This window comes from Nicotiana tabacum, chromosome 22, assembly GCF_000715075.1.
Source record: "Nicotiana tabacum cultivar K326 chromosome 22, ASM71507v2, whole genome shotgun sequence".
Taxonomy (NCBI): Eukaryota; Viridiplantae; Streptophyta; class Magnoliopsida; order Solanales; family Solanaceae; genus Nicotiana; species Nicotiana tabacum.
Window position 1 is genome coordinate 183,620,200 of NC_134101.1, and position 19,387 is coordinate 183,639,586.

General features: G+C 39.8%; 1 protein-coding gene across 1 annotated transcript; it reads right to left on the bottom strand.

The window, feature by feature from the left end:
* Nucleotides 1-5,780: 5,780 nt before the first annotated feature.
* LOC142176187 (uncharacterized) lies at nt 5,781-6,239 on the bottom strand. The gene has a single exon (XM_075243296.1). It carries the CDS (start codon nt 6,237-6,239, stop codon nt 5,781-5,783), a length of 459 nt encoding a protein of 152 aa, XP_075099397.1.
* Between the last annotated feature and the right edge of the window lie 13,148 nt (nt 6,240-19,387).

Here is a 19,387-nt window from a genome sequence, read left to right on the forward strand (position 1 = left end):
CAACAGCCGCCCCACTTTACCCGGGAAGGATAAAAGAGTTGTCGGGTAAAGATATGATGGCCAATTTTGACCGAGCGAAACGGTTCGAAGAGGTTCAGGATGCACCCTGGATTTCTAAGTTGCCTACATATCCCCGGTTTTACAAGAATCAAGCTGTTTGTAGTTTAGGATCCATCGGCGGAGTAAGCAGATGAAGACACTTTCAAGAACGAACGCAATATCTAGGGCCGGGTGAGTGAACAGTTTACGAAAATGGTTAGGTTTGATATGGCCGCGGGAACTGGAGTGGAATCGCTCCTGCTGGGGTAGCTGCTGCTCGCCAGTTTACCTGCAATTAGAAATAATACAAGCGTATATTGCACATAAATTTAAACATGATGCGAATTTCTGTCGGATCATGAATATTGTCTTTGGACGGTTAGGATGACGTCCTTAGACCATGATGTCCTGGGCCATGAAGCGTATGATAAAGGATTCGCAGGCCATGAAATTATGCTCTCAGGCTATGAGGATGGTGCCTCTGAACCATGGTGCCTTTGAATAATTATATGCAAAAGATTGAAAGGGATCCTCAAGACATGACATGGTGTTCTCAGGCTATGAAGATGGTGCCTCCGAACGATGACACCTTTGGATAATGATATGCAAAAGATTGAAAAGGGATCCTCAGGCTATGACATGGTGTTCTCGGGCGATCTTTCAGACCATGAGATGCAATATGAGGCGATCTTTCAGCCCATTAGATGCAGAGCTTAGTCTTGCGAATTGAAGGGCAGAGCTTAGCCCGTAAGAAAAGCAAAATAAATAGTGCTCGAGATAATGCTTAGTTTTGAAATGTATTGGAGGCAGAGCTTAGCCTCGGAAGGCAAAATGATAGCCTTATGCAAAGATGCGAATGCAGATGGAGGTAGAGATTAACCTCAAAAGGCAGAATGGTAGCCTTGTGCAAGAAATAAAATGGCCATTGATAGTAGAGCTTTCTTAGCCGATAGAAGATTGCAGTGTTGTGATTACTGGGAGCATTGTGACATACAGGGCATCACCGGTGTATGCTGATAGCAAATGTTTGCAAGTGTAACAGTTCGGAGAGTCGTATCTTTGAGCAGTGTTTGTTCCGTAGGCGTGCAGTATTTTTGATGACTTTGCAATCCTAGTGCCTGCATCCAATAATAAATCGTGCGTTTTGTAAAGGGGAGGTTAGTTCGTGTCCCCGCTGGCTTTGCTTGGCCTGCTCGACTTTGATCTGGCAATACCGTCTGTATTATTGGGGTAGCGTTGCTAAACAAAGCAGTTTCAGTAATAAACATGCATAATTTTGTAAAATAAAATATGACATAAGTGTATAATTAAATTAGCTTTTTAGATGAACCGATGACTGCGACGTAGCTTGGGACATTGCAACCTCTCCAGCTATGGAATTTTGAGGGTCCCTCTCAAAATTCTGCCCCCGTTTGATGGGTTGACATTTCTGACAGCTGCTCGCGCAACGATCGACTGAAGTTGCTTTGGAATTTTGAGGGTCCTCCTCAAAATTCTGCCCCAGTTTCCAATTGCGGGAGGAAATGAAATTTTTATTGCATTGTGACCGAACCCATTAGGCTGCCTACATATCCCCTCTTAAACGGGAATCAGGTCAGGCATAGTTCAATTTATATCACATAAGGAAAGCATACGGATTACACATAGTAACGCTTGACTGCATCTTAATATATCGGCTTTGGCCAGACTTCTCCGTCCATTTCTGCAAGTATGAGGGCTCCTCCTGTCAGAACCTGGTGAACCATGTATGGACCCTACCAGTTGGGATAGAACTTCCCCTTGGCTTCATCTTGATGCGGGAAAATTTTCTTTAACACCAGCTGCCCTGGTATGAACTGTCTTGGCTTGACTCTTTTGTTGAAGGCTCTGGACATTCTATTTTGATAGAGCTGACCATGGAAGACTGCATTCATTCTCTTTCCATCTATGAGGGATAGTTGTTCACAATGACTTTTTACATATTCTGCGTCGTCGAGCTCAGCTTCTTGTATGATCCTTAGGGAAGGAATTTCTACCTCGGCGGGAATGACTACCTCTGTACCGTAAACCAGCATATAAGGGGTTGCTCCAGTTGATGTGCGGACTGTGGTGCGATATCCCAATAAAGCAAATGATAACTTTTCGTGCCACTGTTATGCTTCTCTATCATTTTCCTCAATATCTTCTTGATGTTCTTGTTGGCAGCCTCTACAACTCCATTTATCTGAGGCCTATAGGCTATGGAATTCTTGTGTCTGATCTTGAAGGTGTCACACATAGCTTTCATCAAGTCCCTATTGAGGTTGGAGCCATTATCAGTAATGATCGACTCCGAAATCCCGAATTGACAAACAATGCGGTCGCGGACAAAGTCTGCCATGACTTTCTTAGTTATTGCTCTGTAAGATGCTGCTTCGACCCATTTGGTGAAATAGTCGATTTCTACTAGGATAAACCTGTGCCCGTTGGAAGCGGAAGGCTCGATTGGTCTAATAACATCCATTCCCCAGGCGACGAACGGCCATGGTGAGCTCGTTGCATCGAGCTCATTTGGAGGTACCTTTATCATGTCTGCATGTATCTGACAACGGTGGCATTTCTGGACATACTGGATGCAGTCCGTCTCCATAGTCATCCAAAAGTAACTAGCCCGGAGTATCTTCTTCGCTAAGACAAAGCCGTTCATATGTGGACCGCAGGTCCCAACATGAATTTCCTCTAGTAGCCTGGATGCTTCCTTTACATCGACACACTTAATAATCCCAAATTAGGAGTCCTCTTGTACAAGATTCCTCCGCTGTGAAAGAAATTATTAGACAATCTCCGAACTGTGCGTTTATGAGTAGGATTTGCAAGCTCTGGGTACTCTCCTCTTGCCAAATATTTCTTGATATCACGAAACAGTAAGCTGGCTGATCATGGATCTTTACTGGAATGGGATCAATGAAATTTTTGTCTGGATGTTGTATCATAGATGATAGGGTAGCCAATGCATCGACGAACTCATTCTGGACTCTGGGAACATGTTGGAATTCCGTCTTCGTGAACCTCTTTCTTAATTCTTGTACATGATGGAGATACGTGAGTATCTTAGAGTTCTTGGTTGCCCATTCTTCTCATACCTGATGTATAAGTAGGTCCGAATCTCCAATTACTGGCAACTCTTGAATGTTCATGTCAATGTCCATTTTTATCCCTAAGATGTAGGCTTCATACTCGGCCATGCTGTTGGTATAAGGGAACCTGAGCTTGGCAAACACCAGATAATGCTGACCGGTTTCTGATACTAGGATTGCTTCTATGCCAACTCCTTTGAAATTTGCTGCTCCATCGAAAAACATTCTCCAACCGTCGTAGGATTCCGCAATGTCTTCTTCTATGAATGATACCTCTTCATCAGGAAAATACGTTTTTAGGGGTTCATATTCTCGATCCACAGGATTTTCAGCAAGGTGATCTGCTAGTGCCTGTCCCTTGATTGCCTTCGGAGTCATGTAGATAATGTCAAACTCACTCAACAGGATTTGCCACTTGGCCAGCTTGCCAGCGGGCATGGGCTTCTGAAAGATGTACTTTAAAGGATCCATCTTTGATATGAGATATGTAGTATAGACACAGAAGTAATGTCTCAGCTTCTGGGCTACCCAAGTCAAAGCACAACAGGTGCGCTCTAATAGAGAATACCGGGACTCGTACGGGGTGAACTTCTTACTAAGGTAATAAATGGGCTCCATCCAATTCTGCAAGGTAGAGCAATAAGGGTCTACCTGGCTCGGGCGGGACCAATACTAGTGGTGTTGATAGGTACTCCTTGATTCTGTCGAAGGCCTTTTGGCAGTTGTCGGTCCATTTGCTAACGACGTCCTTCTTTAACATCTTAAAGATTGGCTCACAAATAACTATAGATTGTGCAATGAACTGGCTGATGTAGTTAAGTCTCCCCAAGAAACTCATCACATACTTCTTGTTCTTCGGAGGTGGTAGTTCTTGAATAGCTTTGACTTTTGACGGATCCAGTTCTATTCCTTGGCGACTCACAATAAACCCAAACAATTTCCCAGCAGGAACCCCAAATGTGCACTTCGCGGGGTTCAGTTTAGGTTGTATCTCTGCAATCTATTGAAGAACTTCCTCAGATCTTCCATGTGGTCAGTGACCTTCTTGGATTTGATGATAACATCATCTACATATACCTCTATCTCCTTGTGTATCATATCATTGAAAATGATAGTCATGGCCCTCATGTAGGTGGCCCTTACATTCTTCAGGCCGAAAGACATCATCTTGTAACAGTACATTCCCCACAGCGTAATAAAACCCGTTTTCTCAGCATCTTCTTCATCCATCCAGATCTGATAATAACCAGCGAAGCAATCTATAAATGACCGCAGCTCATGTTTGGCGCAACTGTCGATTAGGATGTGTATGTTTGGCAAAGGGAAGTCTTCTTTCGGACTGGCCCGATTGAGATCCCCGTAGTCGACACAGACTCGGACCTTCCAATCCTTCTTTGGCACTGGCAAGATGTTGGCTAACCATGTCAGGTATTCTACTACCCTAACAACCTTAGCTTTGACCTACTTGGTGACTTCTTCCTTGATTTTCAAACTCATATCAGGCTTGAACTTTCTGATCTTTTGCTTTACCAGTGGACACATCGAATCGGTTGGCAGTTTGTGAGCCATAATAGACGTACTCAGGCCAGTCATGTCATCATACGACCAGGCGAATATGTCCTTATATTCCTTTAGAAAATCTGTATATTCTTTCTTTTCTAATGGCAATAGGTGAACGCTGATTCGTGTTTCCTTGACGTTTTCTGCATCTCCCAGGTTAACAATTTCGGTCTCGTGCAGGTTGGATTTAGGTCTGTTCTCAAAGTTCTCAACTTCTCTAACAATTTCGTTAGGTATGTCATCCTCCTCTGAATCAATGTCCATTTGTTGCATTGTCTCATTGCATGTCACAATCATTGGTTCATCAAGATAAGTAATAGTAATGCTGTATAAGTAAAGTAATGAGAGAAAACGATAATGAGTGTTGATTCATAAAAAAAGTAAAAATGCTTTGATAAATTGCATAACTGTTTTGAACATTGAAGATCTTATCGCGGGAATTGAAAATGCGAAAAGAAATTCATTTAGTAAATAAAACAGTGAATGATGCTTGTTTTAGCCTTGCTATCCCGAAGCTCGTTGGGCTCTGGTTGTCCTGATGGTCTAATTTTTGAGGCGTGCCCTTCTGCTCATAGCCTGTATGAAAGGGCCTTCCTCTCCCTCCTCCTCGAGAACAACACAATAGTCCATGTCATTGTCTTTTAGGAACAAGTTCTTCATTGCTGCCAGTGCTTCTTCTTCGTCTGACCCATAAATAATGTCGGCCTGTTTGAAGGTCTGCTTCAGATGTGGTATTAGCTGCTCTAGTGGATAGTAAGGACTGCGCCATGGTGGCGACCAGTTGTTGAATTCTTCCCAGGTGTATTCATATCCCAAACCGAAGGTAGTGCCATGTCTCTTGAGTTTTATGGGTTTAGAGATTCCTTGGAGGTTCTTTCCGAGTCCCTTGCCAGGTTCGTACCCACTCCAATTCAGCATACTCTCAATTTTGTTATCCCACCATTTGTCTTTGTTGACAGCATTTACCCGTTCAATATGGTGGTAAGTCTCTCCACCCAGCTTCTTTCTTCCTTCGATCGACAGAATGGTTTGGCGACTGTATATAGGGTTGCTACCATCGCCGTGAATGATCACTTCCTGGTAATTCTATTCGAATTTTACTGCCTGATGTAGTGTCGATGCTACGGCCCTAGAAACATAAATCCATGGCCGTCCTAACAGTAAGTTGTAAGATGCTGGCACATCTATCACCTGGAAGTCGACATCAAACCATGTTGGTCCCATTTGCAAGCATAGGACAATCTCATCAATGGTGAACCTCTGAGAACTATCAAAGGCTTTCACATTGATTTCTCCATACTTTATCTCGTGCAATCCTTTACCCAACTTCTTGAGCGTTACCAGCGGACAAATGTTGACACTGGAACCTCTATCGATCAGGATTCTGGTGATGACATAGTCCTCATATTGCACAGTGATGTGTAGTGCTTTATTGTGCCCCAGCCCTTTAGGTGGCAGCTTGTCCTCATGAAAAATGATCTTATGTCTCTTCAACACTTGTCCTACCATGTTAGCCATTTCCCTGCCAGTGATGTTACTTGGCATGTATGTTTCACTTAGCACCTTTAACAGAGCATTCTTGTGTGCCTCAGAATTTTGTAGCAAAGCAGGAACGGAGATTTGCGCTGGTGTTCAACTGGTCGATGGCCGAGTATTCCTTGGCTTGTATCTTTCTCCAAAGATCGTCCGGACCTGTCTCAATGAGGGGTGGCTGATTGGAGGCCTGCTTGCTTGACTCAGCTAGATGTTCAGGGGTATAGACTCTACTAGTTCTTGTCATACCCTGTGCTGCAACAACTCTTCGAACCTGACCTTGCCTTTTCTACTTGCCTCGGCTGTATAGTCCCAAGGTATGACCTTCGTATGGAACGGTGTCATGGTCGACATTTCCACTGGGATCAGCGTGGCTATCCTCACTCCGAACGGAGCATGTGCCGTGGGTGGTAAAACTGCAACCTCAAATGGTGCGGGTGAATTTGCCGGAGACACGAATTCAACCTCAATTGGTGCTGGTGTCTTTGCGGATGATGTTGTTTCAAATTCAAGTGGTAAAGACAAGTTCACCTCAGCATGCTCAAACGGTTAAATCTGGACTATGATTAGATTGAGAGTGCCTGCTGGCTTCTTTGGGTCATCACCTTCTACGATCAAACCGATTGATCCCTCGGTATCCCAATCATCCTCTATTTCAATCATGTGGATACCTCCACCCTTATGGTCTGGTAGAGGGTTGTTGCGGACATTTGGAGCGGGTTCCTTTGCCACAATAATCTTTTTATCAATTAAAGACTGGATCTTGTCTTTCAAGGAACAACATTCATTGATGGTGCGCCCTTTCATGCCGGAGTGGTATGCACAGGATTTGTTTGGGTTAACCCACTGGGAAGGGTTCTCAGGGGTTGCAGCAGGGATGGGGGAAACATAACTAGCAGCTTTGAGTCTCTCATACAACTGGTCAATAGGTTCGGCGATGGCTGTATATTATTTTGGTGGTCTGCGATCAAAATTAGGTCGTGGTCTAGGGAAGTTTTGGCATGCAGGAGGTGATTGGTAGTGGAATGGCTGAGCATTATAAGTTTGGTAGACATGAGCGGGTTGGGAGTATCTGGGTGAAATAGGTTGATATGTGGGAGGTGGAGGTGACTAATAAGTTGGTGGTGGAGCTTGGTAGGAAGGTGGGGTGCTTGGTAATTTGGGGTTGACTGGTATGTGAGTGGAGGTGTTGGGTAAGTTTGGTATTTGATGGGAGATTTGGTCCTCTGTGCAACCATTACGGCCCCCAAGTCCCTTTTCTTGGACACACCACCGGACTGTAAAGCCTTATTTGTAGCTTACAAGGCCTCGAAGTTTGTAACCATACCGCTTTTGATGCCTTCTTCAATTCTTTCACCCAATTTGATAATGTTGGAGAATTTGTGGTTCTCAATCATCATCCGCCTCTCATAGTACTGTGGGTCTTGAGCCCGGAGAAAGAATTTGTTCCTCCTCTAAGGCAGGTCTGACCTGGGCAGCTTCGGACCGAGTAGCATAGTCGCAAAATATTTCTGTAGGCTTCTTCTTTAGATTCTTAATATAGAACACGTCTAGCGCATTCTCTGTATTAAACCTGAACCTGTCCATAAAGTTGGACGCCATGCCTACCCAGCTTGACCACTTCTTTGGATCTTGGCTAATGTACCAAGACAATGCATCTCCTTTAAAACTCTTCATGAACAGCTTCATGTGGATTCTCTCGTCTTTCCCTACTCCAACCAGCTTGTCGCAGTATGTTCTCAGATGGACCCTTGGATCACCCGTACTATCAAACATTTTGAATTTAGGAGGTTTTTACCCCTCGGGCAGTTCGACATCAAGCTGTAAAGATCCTCATAGTTTAGCCCCTCAATTTCCTTGCTTCCTTTAACGCCTTAAATTCGGCTGTTCAGTTTCCTAAGTTCCTCAGCTAGGTTTCTGATAAGCAGATCCTTTTTGTCAGACATAGGTGTGCTTGATATAGGTTGGGTGGAGTGTGGCATGGTCTCCACGTAGATGGGGGTGTTATGGTGTCCTGGTGTGTGGGTATGGAAATGGTCATTTGTGGGGTTTTGCGGTTCTGGGATGAGTAGTGGAGTGTTGTTTGGGATATGGCAGGTGTTGCATTGTTTTTTTGGTGGAATAGTGTGATGGTGAGGAGCAGGATGGTTCTGTTGCTTTGGGATATTCTGCAAAGGTGTAGGGTTTTGATTGTTGGGGAAATTGATATCTGGGGTGCTGAGGGAAAATGACAAGTTTGCCAAATTCTGAACCTGATCAAGCTCTTATTGGAATTTCAGCAGCTTTTGTTAAAGTTGGGATATATTCTCCTGAGGAACCTAAGTACTATGGCCATTAGTAGCCTCTACCCATTCAGTTGGATTCTCTTTCCTGATGTTGTTCAGATCTTCCATCTTGCTTTTGTTCTTGTTTCTGACAGCACTAAGAGGAAGAGTGGGTGGAGGGCCCCTGGATCTCGTGGAATAAGATGATGATGCCAGAGTGCACGAACTAACCTTTGGGGGGGATAATAAAATAGAAAATAAAACAAAAGCTAATCAAGTTAGTGCGGATTATAAAAAGTATTGCAATATTTAAACACATAGTGCGGGAATGTAAATCGTGTCCTAATTTGGAACCTCTTTGTGCCCGAGGTAGGCCAAGCGACAAATTGGTTTGGAGAACTTAGAATGCTTAATGCCTCATTTTATTGATAGAAATAGACGAATCCCAAAACAACACTAAATGAACAAGAAATAAAAGTCACTAATGGCCATTGGCCTTATTACATTTTATAAAGCGAAAAGATAAACTCCTATCTACTTGGTCCCTAAAGGACCTTCCTCAGGTTGAATTCTCTCGTTGATCAGATCCTCTAGCTCGCGTAGGTTCACCAGTAAAAATTCCTTTGCCATGTATTCTCCTTCGTTTCATTCAACATTCTGGCAGTCGGTGACTCTCTTCCTCACTTTTCCTTCCAATTCTAGCAGACTATACTCCAGATATTCCAACTTTTTGCTAGCTTTAGCGGCCCTCTCTTTCCATTCATTGATTTGGTCATTTGATGAAAGACTCCTCCATCAGTCCAGCAAGAGTGGGGGCGTGCTAACCATACCGAAACTGGGGACCTCGTGCTTCATATTTCTGCAAGAGAAATAAGGATAGGCCCTTACCCCCACCAGACTCGACTATTTAATATCAACAATTAGCATGAAGCATTTAGTTCTCCAAATAAATGCATAGAACGTGATGATGTCCGTTTTTGGTTTTAGGAAAACTCAGTGGACTTTGGACAAGGCTGACTTAAAGGATTATTATGCGGACAACATAACTGACCCGGCTAGGTTTGACCATGATGCATGCACAATTCAAACAGAGTAAGGTTTCTATTGGATTTTAGACTGGTACCCTTGAGCGGACAACTCAAGGGGGAAGGCACGGAACTGTCGACTGCACCGCTGATCGACTAGTTATACCGCAAATATGCCTTTTCGAATTTTGGGGGTAATAATATGGAAGAGCACAACCACTTATTAAAAGCGTTGCTATAGTATTTGTTTGACACAAGTGGAGTATGATGTTGAACATGATTATGCAATAATTAAAAGCATGTTGGAATGTATTTGCATGTTAAGAAAGCGATAAATACAATAGTTTCATAATTTAAAGCAGTAATAAAGGAAAGAAACAAAGATTACATGTTAGTTTTGCAGTTGAAAAGGAGATTAAATGATTAAAGAAATTTAAACAGGTAATTGCACATGGGGGGGGGGGAGAGGGTACAAATTCACAAAATAATCTGAAATGGTAAAAGCCTAAAATCCCCAGTAGAGTCGCCATGCGGTTCGCACCCCCTTTTTACCTCTTTACATCGAAAAATCGGGTTTATGACATTTTGGGTATGGGACAACTCATTCCTTTTGGGAACTGAGTTTGCATTTGAAGAGTCGCCACCTAATGATTTAAGGTACATTAGGACACCTATAGGGTTCATTTTTGAGATTGTTTGATAACCAGAGATAGGGTAAGGGCTTGAAATTATCCGAAGGGGAAGGTGCTAGGCACCCCTCAGGATCCACTAGTGTGGTTCCCGGCCAGACAGTTTTGTGAATTTGTACAATTATCAAATAGACAAGTATATGCTCAAATAGTAGGGGATTTAAGTTTAAACACATAAGAGTTTGAAAACAATTATTAAAAGGCGAATTTTGAAAAGGAGTTGCAGTTTTACAAATACTTGAGAATGTAAAAGGGAAGGGGGTCCTAGGCTCGTTTATAATATAGATCACATCAATGCGATACCCGATATGACACTCCTCAGAAGAGGGGATACACGTGGTATTAGCGCACCGGTCATCACATCCATATCTACCCTTCCCACCCCGTTAAGGTATTAAAGCACAGATTGGTCTCGACTTCTATTGCATACTATTACCCGCCCCATTCCTATCAGTCCCGGAGGATTTTAGGACTACTATTCCTATAAGAGGGAAGGTTTAGGCTGAATCTTAGGTTTTAAAAGGTAAAAGGCTAAGGCGACATACAAAACACGTATGACTGCATTTAAAGGGGAAACATGTAAACAATTAAAAGGCTCATGTGCACCTCCGCAGACAATACATATAAACAACATGACTTAAACACAATTGGGGTCTGAATTTTAAAACACTAAAGTAGGGTGTTTAGATTGTTGAAGTAGACCATATTTATTACATAACTCAGATAAGAATTCTGAATCAGGCCTGCCTGCTGGTTGTAGCAGTGCTAATTAACAAAGGCGAGTTCAGTTTTACCATTATTACCTAAGGCTTGCCTAGGTGTGATAGTGATGTCCTATGAGCATGATGTCTATTACTGATTAGGAATTCAGTAGAGCGGTGGTTAAACTGGTGATTTGGATCCTATAGGCATGCTTTCTAAACCATATTAATTAACACGAAAAGAGTGAGCTATCTAATATGATTCAGACAGGCATGAGTCAAACTGATTTTAACTAAGCAGATTTTAGATCCTATAGGCATGATCTCTAAGTATTAGAGGCTGATTTGGTCATATAGGCATGGTATCTAATTGAACATGCAGTGAAGTAGGTAAGATTTGTTTGGCAAAAAGCAAAATTCCTATAGGCATGATTTTTTAATAAAACTAATTTTTAATCATATAGGCAGGATCTCTATTTGTGTAAAAGTAAAGCATGCAGAACTTAATTTAAACAGAGCAGATCCTATAGGCATGTTCTCTAACAGATCATATCGAAATACATTCTATAGGCATATTATCTACCCTTCTAATAGCTAAAACATGCATAATCACCCCATCACTTTCACTATCCAACCCCAATATTTGTTACAAATTATTACAGACCAAATACTGAATTACATCAGAAAAAGTGAAAAATAAGAAGTTACAACCATAGGAAGCCTGATTCTGACTTCCTCTCTGAGTTATGGAATAAACCACTTCAAATGCCATTTGTGGTTTCAAAGCCTTTCTCATATCTAGGTGTGTCAAAGTTCCTTAAGGCTCTCAAGGGACCCCGGGCAGTGCTTACACCCAGGTTTGCATAACCAGACAGAAATGAGTGCAGTGTGGAAGGCCCAGCCCTTATGTGTCCAAGTTCAGAGGGAGCTCAAGGGTCCCAAGGCAAGGCTCGCACAAGAAGGGCAAAACCAAAGTTCTAAGAATATAGTGGAAGTGCAGAACATAGTTGAAAGAGATTTATTTAAAACTGTGTTGAAAATAGTAAGTGGTAAGGGTGGTTTGAAAACAGTAGTAGTAAAACTCAAACTACACAGAATCAGTAGTTACACAAAGGGGTCAAGGGGTTTTGGGAATACATTGTATGCATCATATGACCCTAGAAGGGGTCAGGTTTGATCATGCACAGCAATAGCTGATGCTGGCATGCCCTCAAACCAGCTAAAGGATACAAACACATAAAGGGAATATGGGGATTTGGGATTCATAAGTCGGCAAACACATAACAAGTGACCGACCGAGTACACACATAGGGAAGCATTAATCTAAAGGGGAAGGGACATATTACAGCATGCTAGTAATATAACTTACTGCAGAAACTTAAGCAGGAATAGACAAGGATGAAAGAAATTGAAACAATCAAAGGAATATGTTGTTGTTAAGACTTTAAAAATTACCTAGGACATACCAGTAGTGAAGCAAAGTGCAGAAAGAAAAATAAGCAAGATTCCACAGTCTAGCCTTGGCTTTCAATCGGTTAGACAAAGTAGCAGCACAAGTAATAGTAGAGAAAAGAGAGAAAGTTTGAGTGTAAATGTGTATTTTGAACTCAAATTGTTCGCGTGTTTTGAAAGAAGAGAGGGTAGGTATTTATAGTTTTGAAAACGAGTGAAGTTTTAACACAAACATGGAAATAATCACAATCAAAATCAATTAACACAAGTGATTCCCTTTAATTAAGGAATCACTGTTTAACGGATAATAATAGGTTTTAAATAAGGAAAGAAATCAGTTTGGGGACAGATTTATTATTGCCATATAAGAGGAAGTAAAAGCATGAAGTAAATAATCAAGTCTAAGTTCAAAATAGGCTTAATTTTTGGAAAAAAATTCAGCAAGGTAAAACACTACAGTAATTAAAGGAGGGGAATCAATTAATTTAAATAAACGAGTAAAATTAGGGTTCATAAGAAAACTTTTGCAATCAGTCTCAATATAGAGGGAATCAGGATCAATCAAGAAAGGGTCAAGATTCTACACCTCAACATATATATAGCAAGGAATGAACATGCATGAAGAGTCAAACATGTTAACAAAAGAAGCAACACAAACATACAGTAGCAGTAGGGGTAAGCTAGAGTTCAGCTGTAAGAAAAGTATTCGAAGCACAGTAGTCAAGTAAGTCAAGTAGTCACTTAGAATCAACAGTGAAGAAGAACATAGTAACAGGTAAGAGAATCATAAATAAGTAAAGGTCTCACAGTAACAAGTGAGGAAAACCTTTTAAAAAATTAGGGTGTTGACAACAGTAGTCGAGTTTCTAAGAGATGATAAGAAATCAGAACCAGAAAAGTCACACAAATAAAAGAGAATCAAATAACTTAATCAAACAAATACACATTCAAACAAACAAGGACAGTTTTAGAACTCGGACAAGACCAAAAGGGAACTAGGGTTTTTAACATGCTGAAATAGATAGAAGAACAACATGAGCAAATCGTTTTAAACATAGCAAAATCACATACAATATTAAAATCAGAGAAGAGCTCTTCTGAAAAACTTAAAGGAAAACCCTAATCATTGAAAAATGAAGAGTCACTTTGAAAGAAAATCGAAGAATCTTTGAGAAAAACACTTACAAAGTTCATAGTAAGCAAAAATCTAAGATAGATTTGAAGAAAATTGAAAGATCTCAAAGATTAGAGTTTCCGAAAACCCAGAAAAGGTGAGAAAGACCTTGAAAGTTACCGATCTAACCAGAAAAGTCAATTATCTGCCTTGAAAGGCCATGAATGGTCAGAGAAAGGTCATGGATGGCCGGAGAAAGGCCATGAACAGAAGTTGAACAAGGACTGGACCAGATTCCTTTGAGGTTTGGCCATGAAACCACATAAACAACCACCCAGGAGCCATAGGAGGCCGATACACATCTCAAATGGCCATGAGGGGCCATGGATTAGGCAGGGGTTGAGGTAGATTAAGGTGAAATTAGATGGTGGCGGCTAGGGTTCATGAGAGGTTGCAGAGAGAATTGAGAGGGAAGGGATTCAAGGGAGGCATTTGGTGAAGAATGAATTAGGGTAAGGGGTCATTTAGGTTTATTTTAGGTAAGGTTAATGGTGGCCGTTGATCTGAATGATCAACGCCCAGGATTAAAATGGTTAGGTGGGGAATCCGGGTTGGGATGGTTAAATTGGGCTAGGGGTCGGGTTTAAATTGAAATTGGGCCGGGGGGAATTGGGTTTAATTTGGGGTTACAATTAGGCTAAAATTGAAATGCAATTGGGCTATTATTTAAATAGCCAATTTTCCACTCTTTAAATTATAAAAAATAGTAAATTAATTTCTGAAAATAGATTGAAAGCACTAAAATGATATATAACATATAATTAAGAAATAAAAATACAAACTTAATTTTATAAATATAAAACACAATTAAATCTTAAACGGGCTAATATTGCAATTATATGCAATTTAGCTTAAAAATACTAAATAAATTTTTAAAAATATGCAAAAATTACTTTAGCTATATTTAGCATAAATATAAAAATTCAATAAATGAATTACCAAAAATAATAATTTTGGAAATAATTATTGGGTTTTTATGGATAAAAGAGGGAAATGAATTGATTTAAAAACCTTTAAAAGTTATAGGAAAAATAATAAAACATTTGGATATACTTATATATGCTATTTTGAAGTTATTTTGCATATTAAAAATATCTAGGAAAAAATTGAGTATCAACACTACCCCTAAGGTTTTAAAGGCAAAACTCTAAAGGCGACAATCAAAAAGCATCTAGGACTTTCACATAATGAGAGCAAGTAAAAGGCTCATAGTTTTCTCCGCAAACAAGCATGCATGTAGCACGACTCAACCACAAGTAAGATCTTTAGTAATCAAAGTCCTAAAACAGGATTTCTAAGTGATTATGTAGAAATAAACCACTTTCAGATACAGAAGTCATAACATTATTAGCTTCCTAGGACCTCCACTTTAAAAGCTTATTAGAATTCAGAGACGTCGAGTGATAGAAACAGCTTCAGATAAATGCAAGTTTTGAAAATGCCCTAAGGCTTGCCTATATGTAGAACTGTGTCTATGTTAATGCAGAAACAGACAAGTTCTCGAAATAGAACCTTTCAATACCTATAGGCAAAATATCTAACATGATTAAAGCAATTATGAAAGGACTGGTTTTAGAGAGTTATCGCTTGACAAGGCCAGTTTTAAGAAGTAAACTAGGTGAGATAAAATTGACTCATTAGGCTAATTAGATTACCAGACATAACTGGGAGTAGAAGTTCCTATAGGCATGGTATCTAGGCGTGTTACTGGTTTTAGGGAATTTGCAGTAACTTATAGAATCAGAATTATATCCTATATGCATGGTATCTATACTTGAGTTGATTTAAAAATGATGCCTTGGAACCTGGAAACATTATTTCTAACATGACAAATGTAGGATTTATGAACATGGTTTATATCTGATGCAAATGACATTAAAAGTGAAAACCTATAGACATGATGTCTATTACGCAAAATGAAATCAGATTCAACAAGAGTCACACCCTATGAACATGTTTTCTATTGAGTAAAGCAGGCAGATTTGAAAGTAAAATCCTATGAGCAGGATTTCTACCCATATTACCCCACAAAGTATATATCTACCCACCCCTTTTACTAAATTACCTCGAATATCTGTTTAAAAAATATTACATGCCAACAAAAGAATTACATAAATGAAATAGAAAACTAAGAAGCTATTCTATAGGGAGCCTGTAATCAGGCCAAAGTTTCCCAAAGCCTCCAATGGTCTTTCAAACTTCATTTCCATAGACAAATCAGGGTCTAGGTGCATCAAAGTTCCCTAACGGTCTCAAGGACCCCAGGCAATGATTACACCTAGACTTAGTATCCAAGCGTTGGCCCAGTGCAGTGTGGAAAGCCAGCCTCAGTATGCCAGAGTTCCAAGGGTTCTCAAGAGGATCCCAAGGTAGTACACATACTAGAGGGGCATAACTTATTAACTAAGAGTAGAGTAAAAGTGCAGGATACATGTTTGAAAGAAGTTTATTAAAGAATAGACTTAAAGGTCTGTTTTGAAAGCAATTAGTAAAGAAATAGAGTTTGTTTGAAAGAGGTTGGAGTAGTAAATAGAGTTCAAACACTTCAGGATAAGTCCACACACAGCAAGTTCACATAATCTAAATATATTCAGTAATCACACATGGGTTAAGGGGTTTGGGGTTACACAGACATTGCCTGCAGACACATGACCCCAGAAGCAGTATTAGGACTGGTATGCACATGCTCAGAGATAGCTTGACACTGACATAATCACAAACCAGTCATGAGGAACATAAACACTTAGAGGGGAATAGGAATTTGGGATTCACAAAATGGTAAGTGCACAGTAAGTAAAGGAAAACAATTGTCCAGACATGCTTGTACATGAACTTAAGGGAGGGGAGTTATACTAGTATATTTAGCTACAAACTCCACAAAAAAACTATAAGTAAAAGCAGGCTAGAAATAAAAGAAACTGAAACAAGAAAAGAAACATGTTGTTGTTGTGGCTGTAAATTAAACTAGGACATACCAGTGAAGATAGATGTAAGCAGAATGAAAGAACCAAAGAGTACGGATGATTAGCCTTGGCTTGTAGCCGGCTAATAGTAATAGAATAACACAGATATTTTAAATAAGAGAGGGAGTTTTTGGAAGCCAAGTGTGTGTCGTTTGTGAAAGACTTAGGGTATTTATAGTTGAAAGTGGGTAGTGGAATAAGGTAAAAAACATAGCAGTATACTAATTTAAGAACTCAGAATCAATCACTTAGAGAGTCAAGGAAGGAATTCCTTGAGTTAGGGGAATCAAGGTCAAACGGAAAGATTCAGTACCATATAAGGGGGAAAGGAGGAGTCAATGCATAATTAAACAAGGAAAGGAGCCAAAGTCCATTAGGCATAAAGTAGTCGATTAGGACCAAATTTAGAAAGATCCAATTAAGGAAAGACTAAGTAAAACCAAGTATCATAGTAAATAAGGTAATAAAATCAGTGAATTCAAACAGACGAGTAGAATTCTAGGGCCTTGAAGGAAAATCTTTCATTTACCAACAATTAAGGAAAATTAGAATCAATCATGAGGGGTCATGATTCTGCGTGTTTCAACATATAAATAGAGACAAATGAATAGAAGTAGCAATCAAAACAAGGTCAATTATATAAGCAGAAAGAAATAAGAGATGAGCAAGCATAGTCATATAGAGGTGATGTAAGTAGGCTAGAGATTCATTAGGACATATTCGAAGCATAGTGACCACGAGAAATTAACAAGACCAAGGCAAAGAAAGTTATGCTAACACACAGAGCCTAGGCGAAGAGAATCATGCTAGCACACAGAACCAAAGTGAGGAAAATCATGCTCACACATAGAAACAAAGTAAGAAAATCATGCGAAAATACAAAAACAAGTAAAGAAAATCAGGCTAACACACAGAAACAAGTAAAGAAAATCATACTAACTCATAAAAATAAGTAAAGAAAATCTTTTAAAAATTAGGGCTTTTAATAGAGTTGAGTTAAAAAGCAGTTGCAACATAGAATCGGTCAAGATAAATGAGGGAAAAAGGTTTAATCATAAAGAAATCAGTTGAAACCGGAATAGAAAGAACTCCGAGAAAACCCTAGTTTTCAAAGAAAGTAAGAACAGTTTAGACTAGAGGATCTTTCAGAACAAAGCTCGAAAATAAGCAAATTATAGAAGGAAACAAGTTTAAAGCATGAAAATAACACAGATCTGAGAGATCCAGAAGAGAGCTAGGGTTTCAAAAGGAAACCTAGGTAGAAATCAAAAGAACCCGTTGTAAATTCATAAATCGTAACATACATGGTGTGAATTTGGCCAAAATCACACCAGAGAAGCCTCGAACAACAGAATCAGGAACCCTAGGTCCGAATAGGCATGGCCCAAGACCCTTGAATGCCTTAGAGATGATAAGCAAGGTGATGAGAGAGACCATTGGAGGCTTGGGGTTTGAGAAATAGTTACTGCAGATGACCGGAGAAGGAGGTGAGTGGAGGAGTCTAGGGTTAGGTTTGAGAGAAAAGTGGAGATGAGAGAGCATCTGAAGGCGGCACCTTTGGAAAAGTGACTTAGGGTTAGGGGTCGTTCGAAAATTAAAACGGAAAGGAATTACTAAATGGGTAGGTGGGTTCCGGGTTTAGGTAAGGATTGATAGGGTATGGGTTGGGTGATTTGGGTGTGAAATTGGGCTGGAATTTGTGTGAAATTTGGGTGATTTGGTATGGGTAGGGGTCCAATTTTGGCTATAATTGAAAGCCAAATTTGGCTGTTATTTAAATAGCCAATTTTCCCTTATTTAATTTATTAAAAATAGTAGGTAATTTTTGAAAATAAATCAAGGTACAAAAATGATTTAAAATACATAATTAACAATTTAAAAATACAGGATCCAATTTTATGCCTATAAACATAATTATATCTAAAAATGGGCTAACATTGCAATTATATGCAATTTAGCTTTTAAAAATAGTAAATGTAATTGTGAAAACACATAAAAATTACATTAGACATATTTTGGCATAAATATAGAAATCCAATAAATGATTTATCAAAACAATAATTTCAAAAATAATTATTGGGATTTTATGGATAAAAAGGGGAAAAATAAATCAATTTAAACCCTTAAAATTATGGAAAAAAAATTTAAAAACCTTGGGCATGCTTATGTATGCATATATATGGTATTTTGAAGGCTTTTATACATATTCAAAACATATAGGGAAAAATTGGGTAACAACATCACTTCTATCATGATAGTCGTGGATTGTTTAACATCTATGCATCTCAACAGTCCAAGATCTGGAGTCCTCTTGTATAAGATCCCCCCGCTCAAGAAAAATCCACTAGTCAAACGTCGAATTGTTCTCTTTTGATCACCTGTTGCTTGTATCGGATATACCCCCATCCTGATGTAGTCCATGATATCATGGAACCACGGTTCAATATCAAGTTCTTCCTCGACCACATTACAATAGGCATGTTGATCACGAACTTGAATATGCAGAGGGTCAACTAAGCTTTGTCCGGATGGTGCAACATTGACGCCAAGGTGGCCAAAGCGTCGACAACCTTATTATGGATCCTTGGAATATGTCTGAATTCTATTGATCGAAACCGTTGACAAAGATCATGCAAATATTGCCGATACGGTATGAGCTTTAAATCCCGAGTCTCCCATTCTCCTTGAATCTGGTGCACCAAAAGATCCGAATCTCCCAAGACCAAGACTTTCTGGACTCATATATCTACCGCTAACCTTAAACCCAGAATGCATGCTTCATATTCAGCCATGTTATTAGTACAATAGAAACAAAGCTTGGCCGTGATAGGGTAGTGATTCCCTGTTTCAGAAATGAGCATAACCCATATTCCGACACCTTTCATGTTAGCA

Bases quoted from the DNA above. Each gene is read 5' to 3' on its own strand.
- LOC142176187 (XM_075243296.1), bottom strand. From the start codon at position 6,239: ATGCCAAGTAACATCACTGGCAGGGAAATGGCTAACATGGTAGGACAA.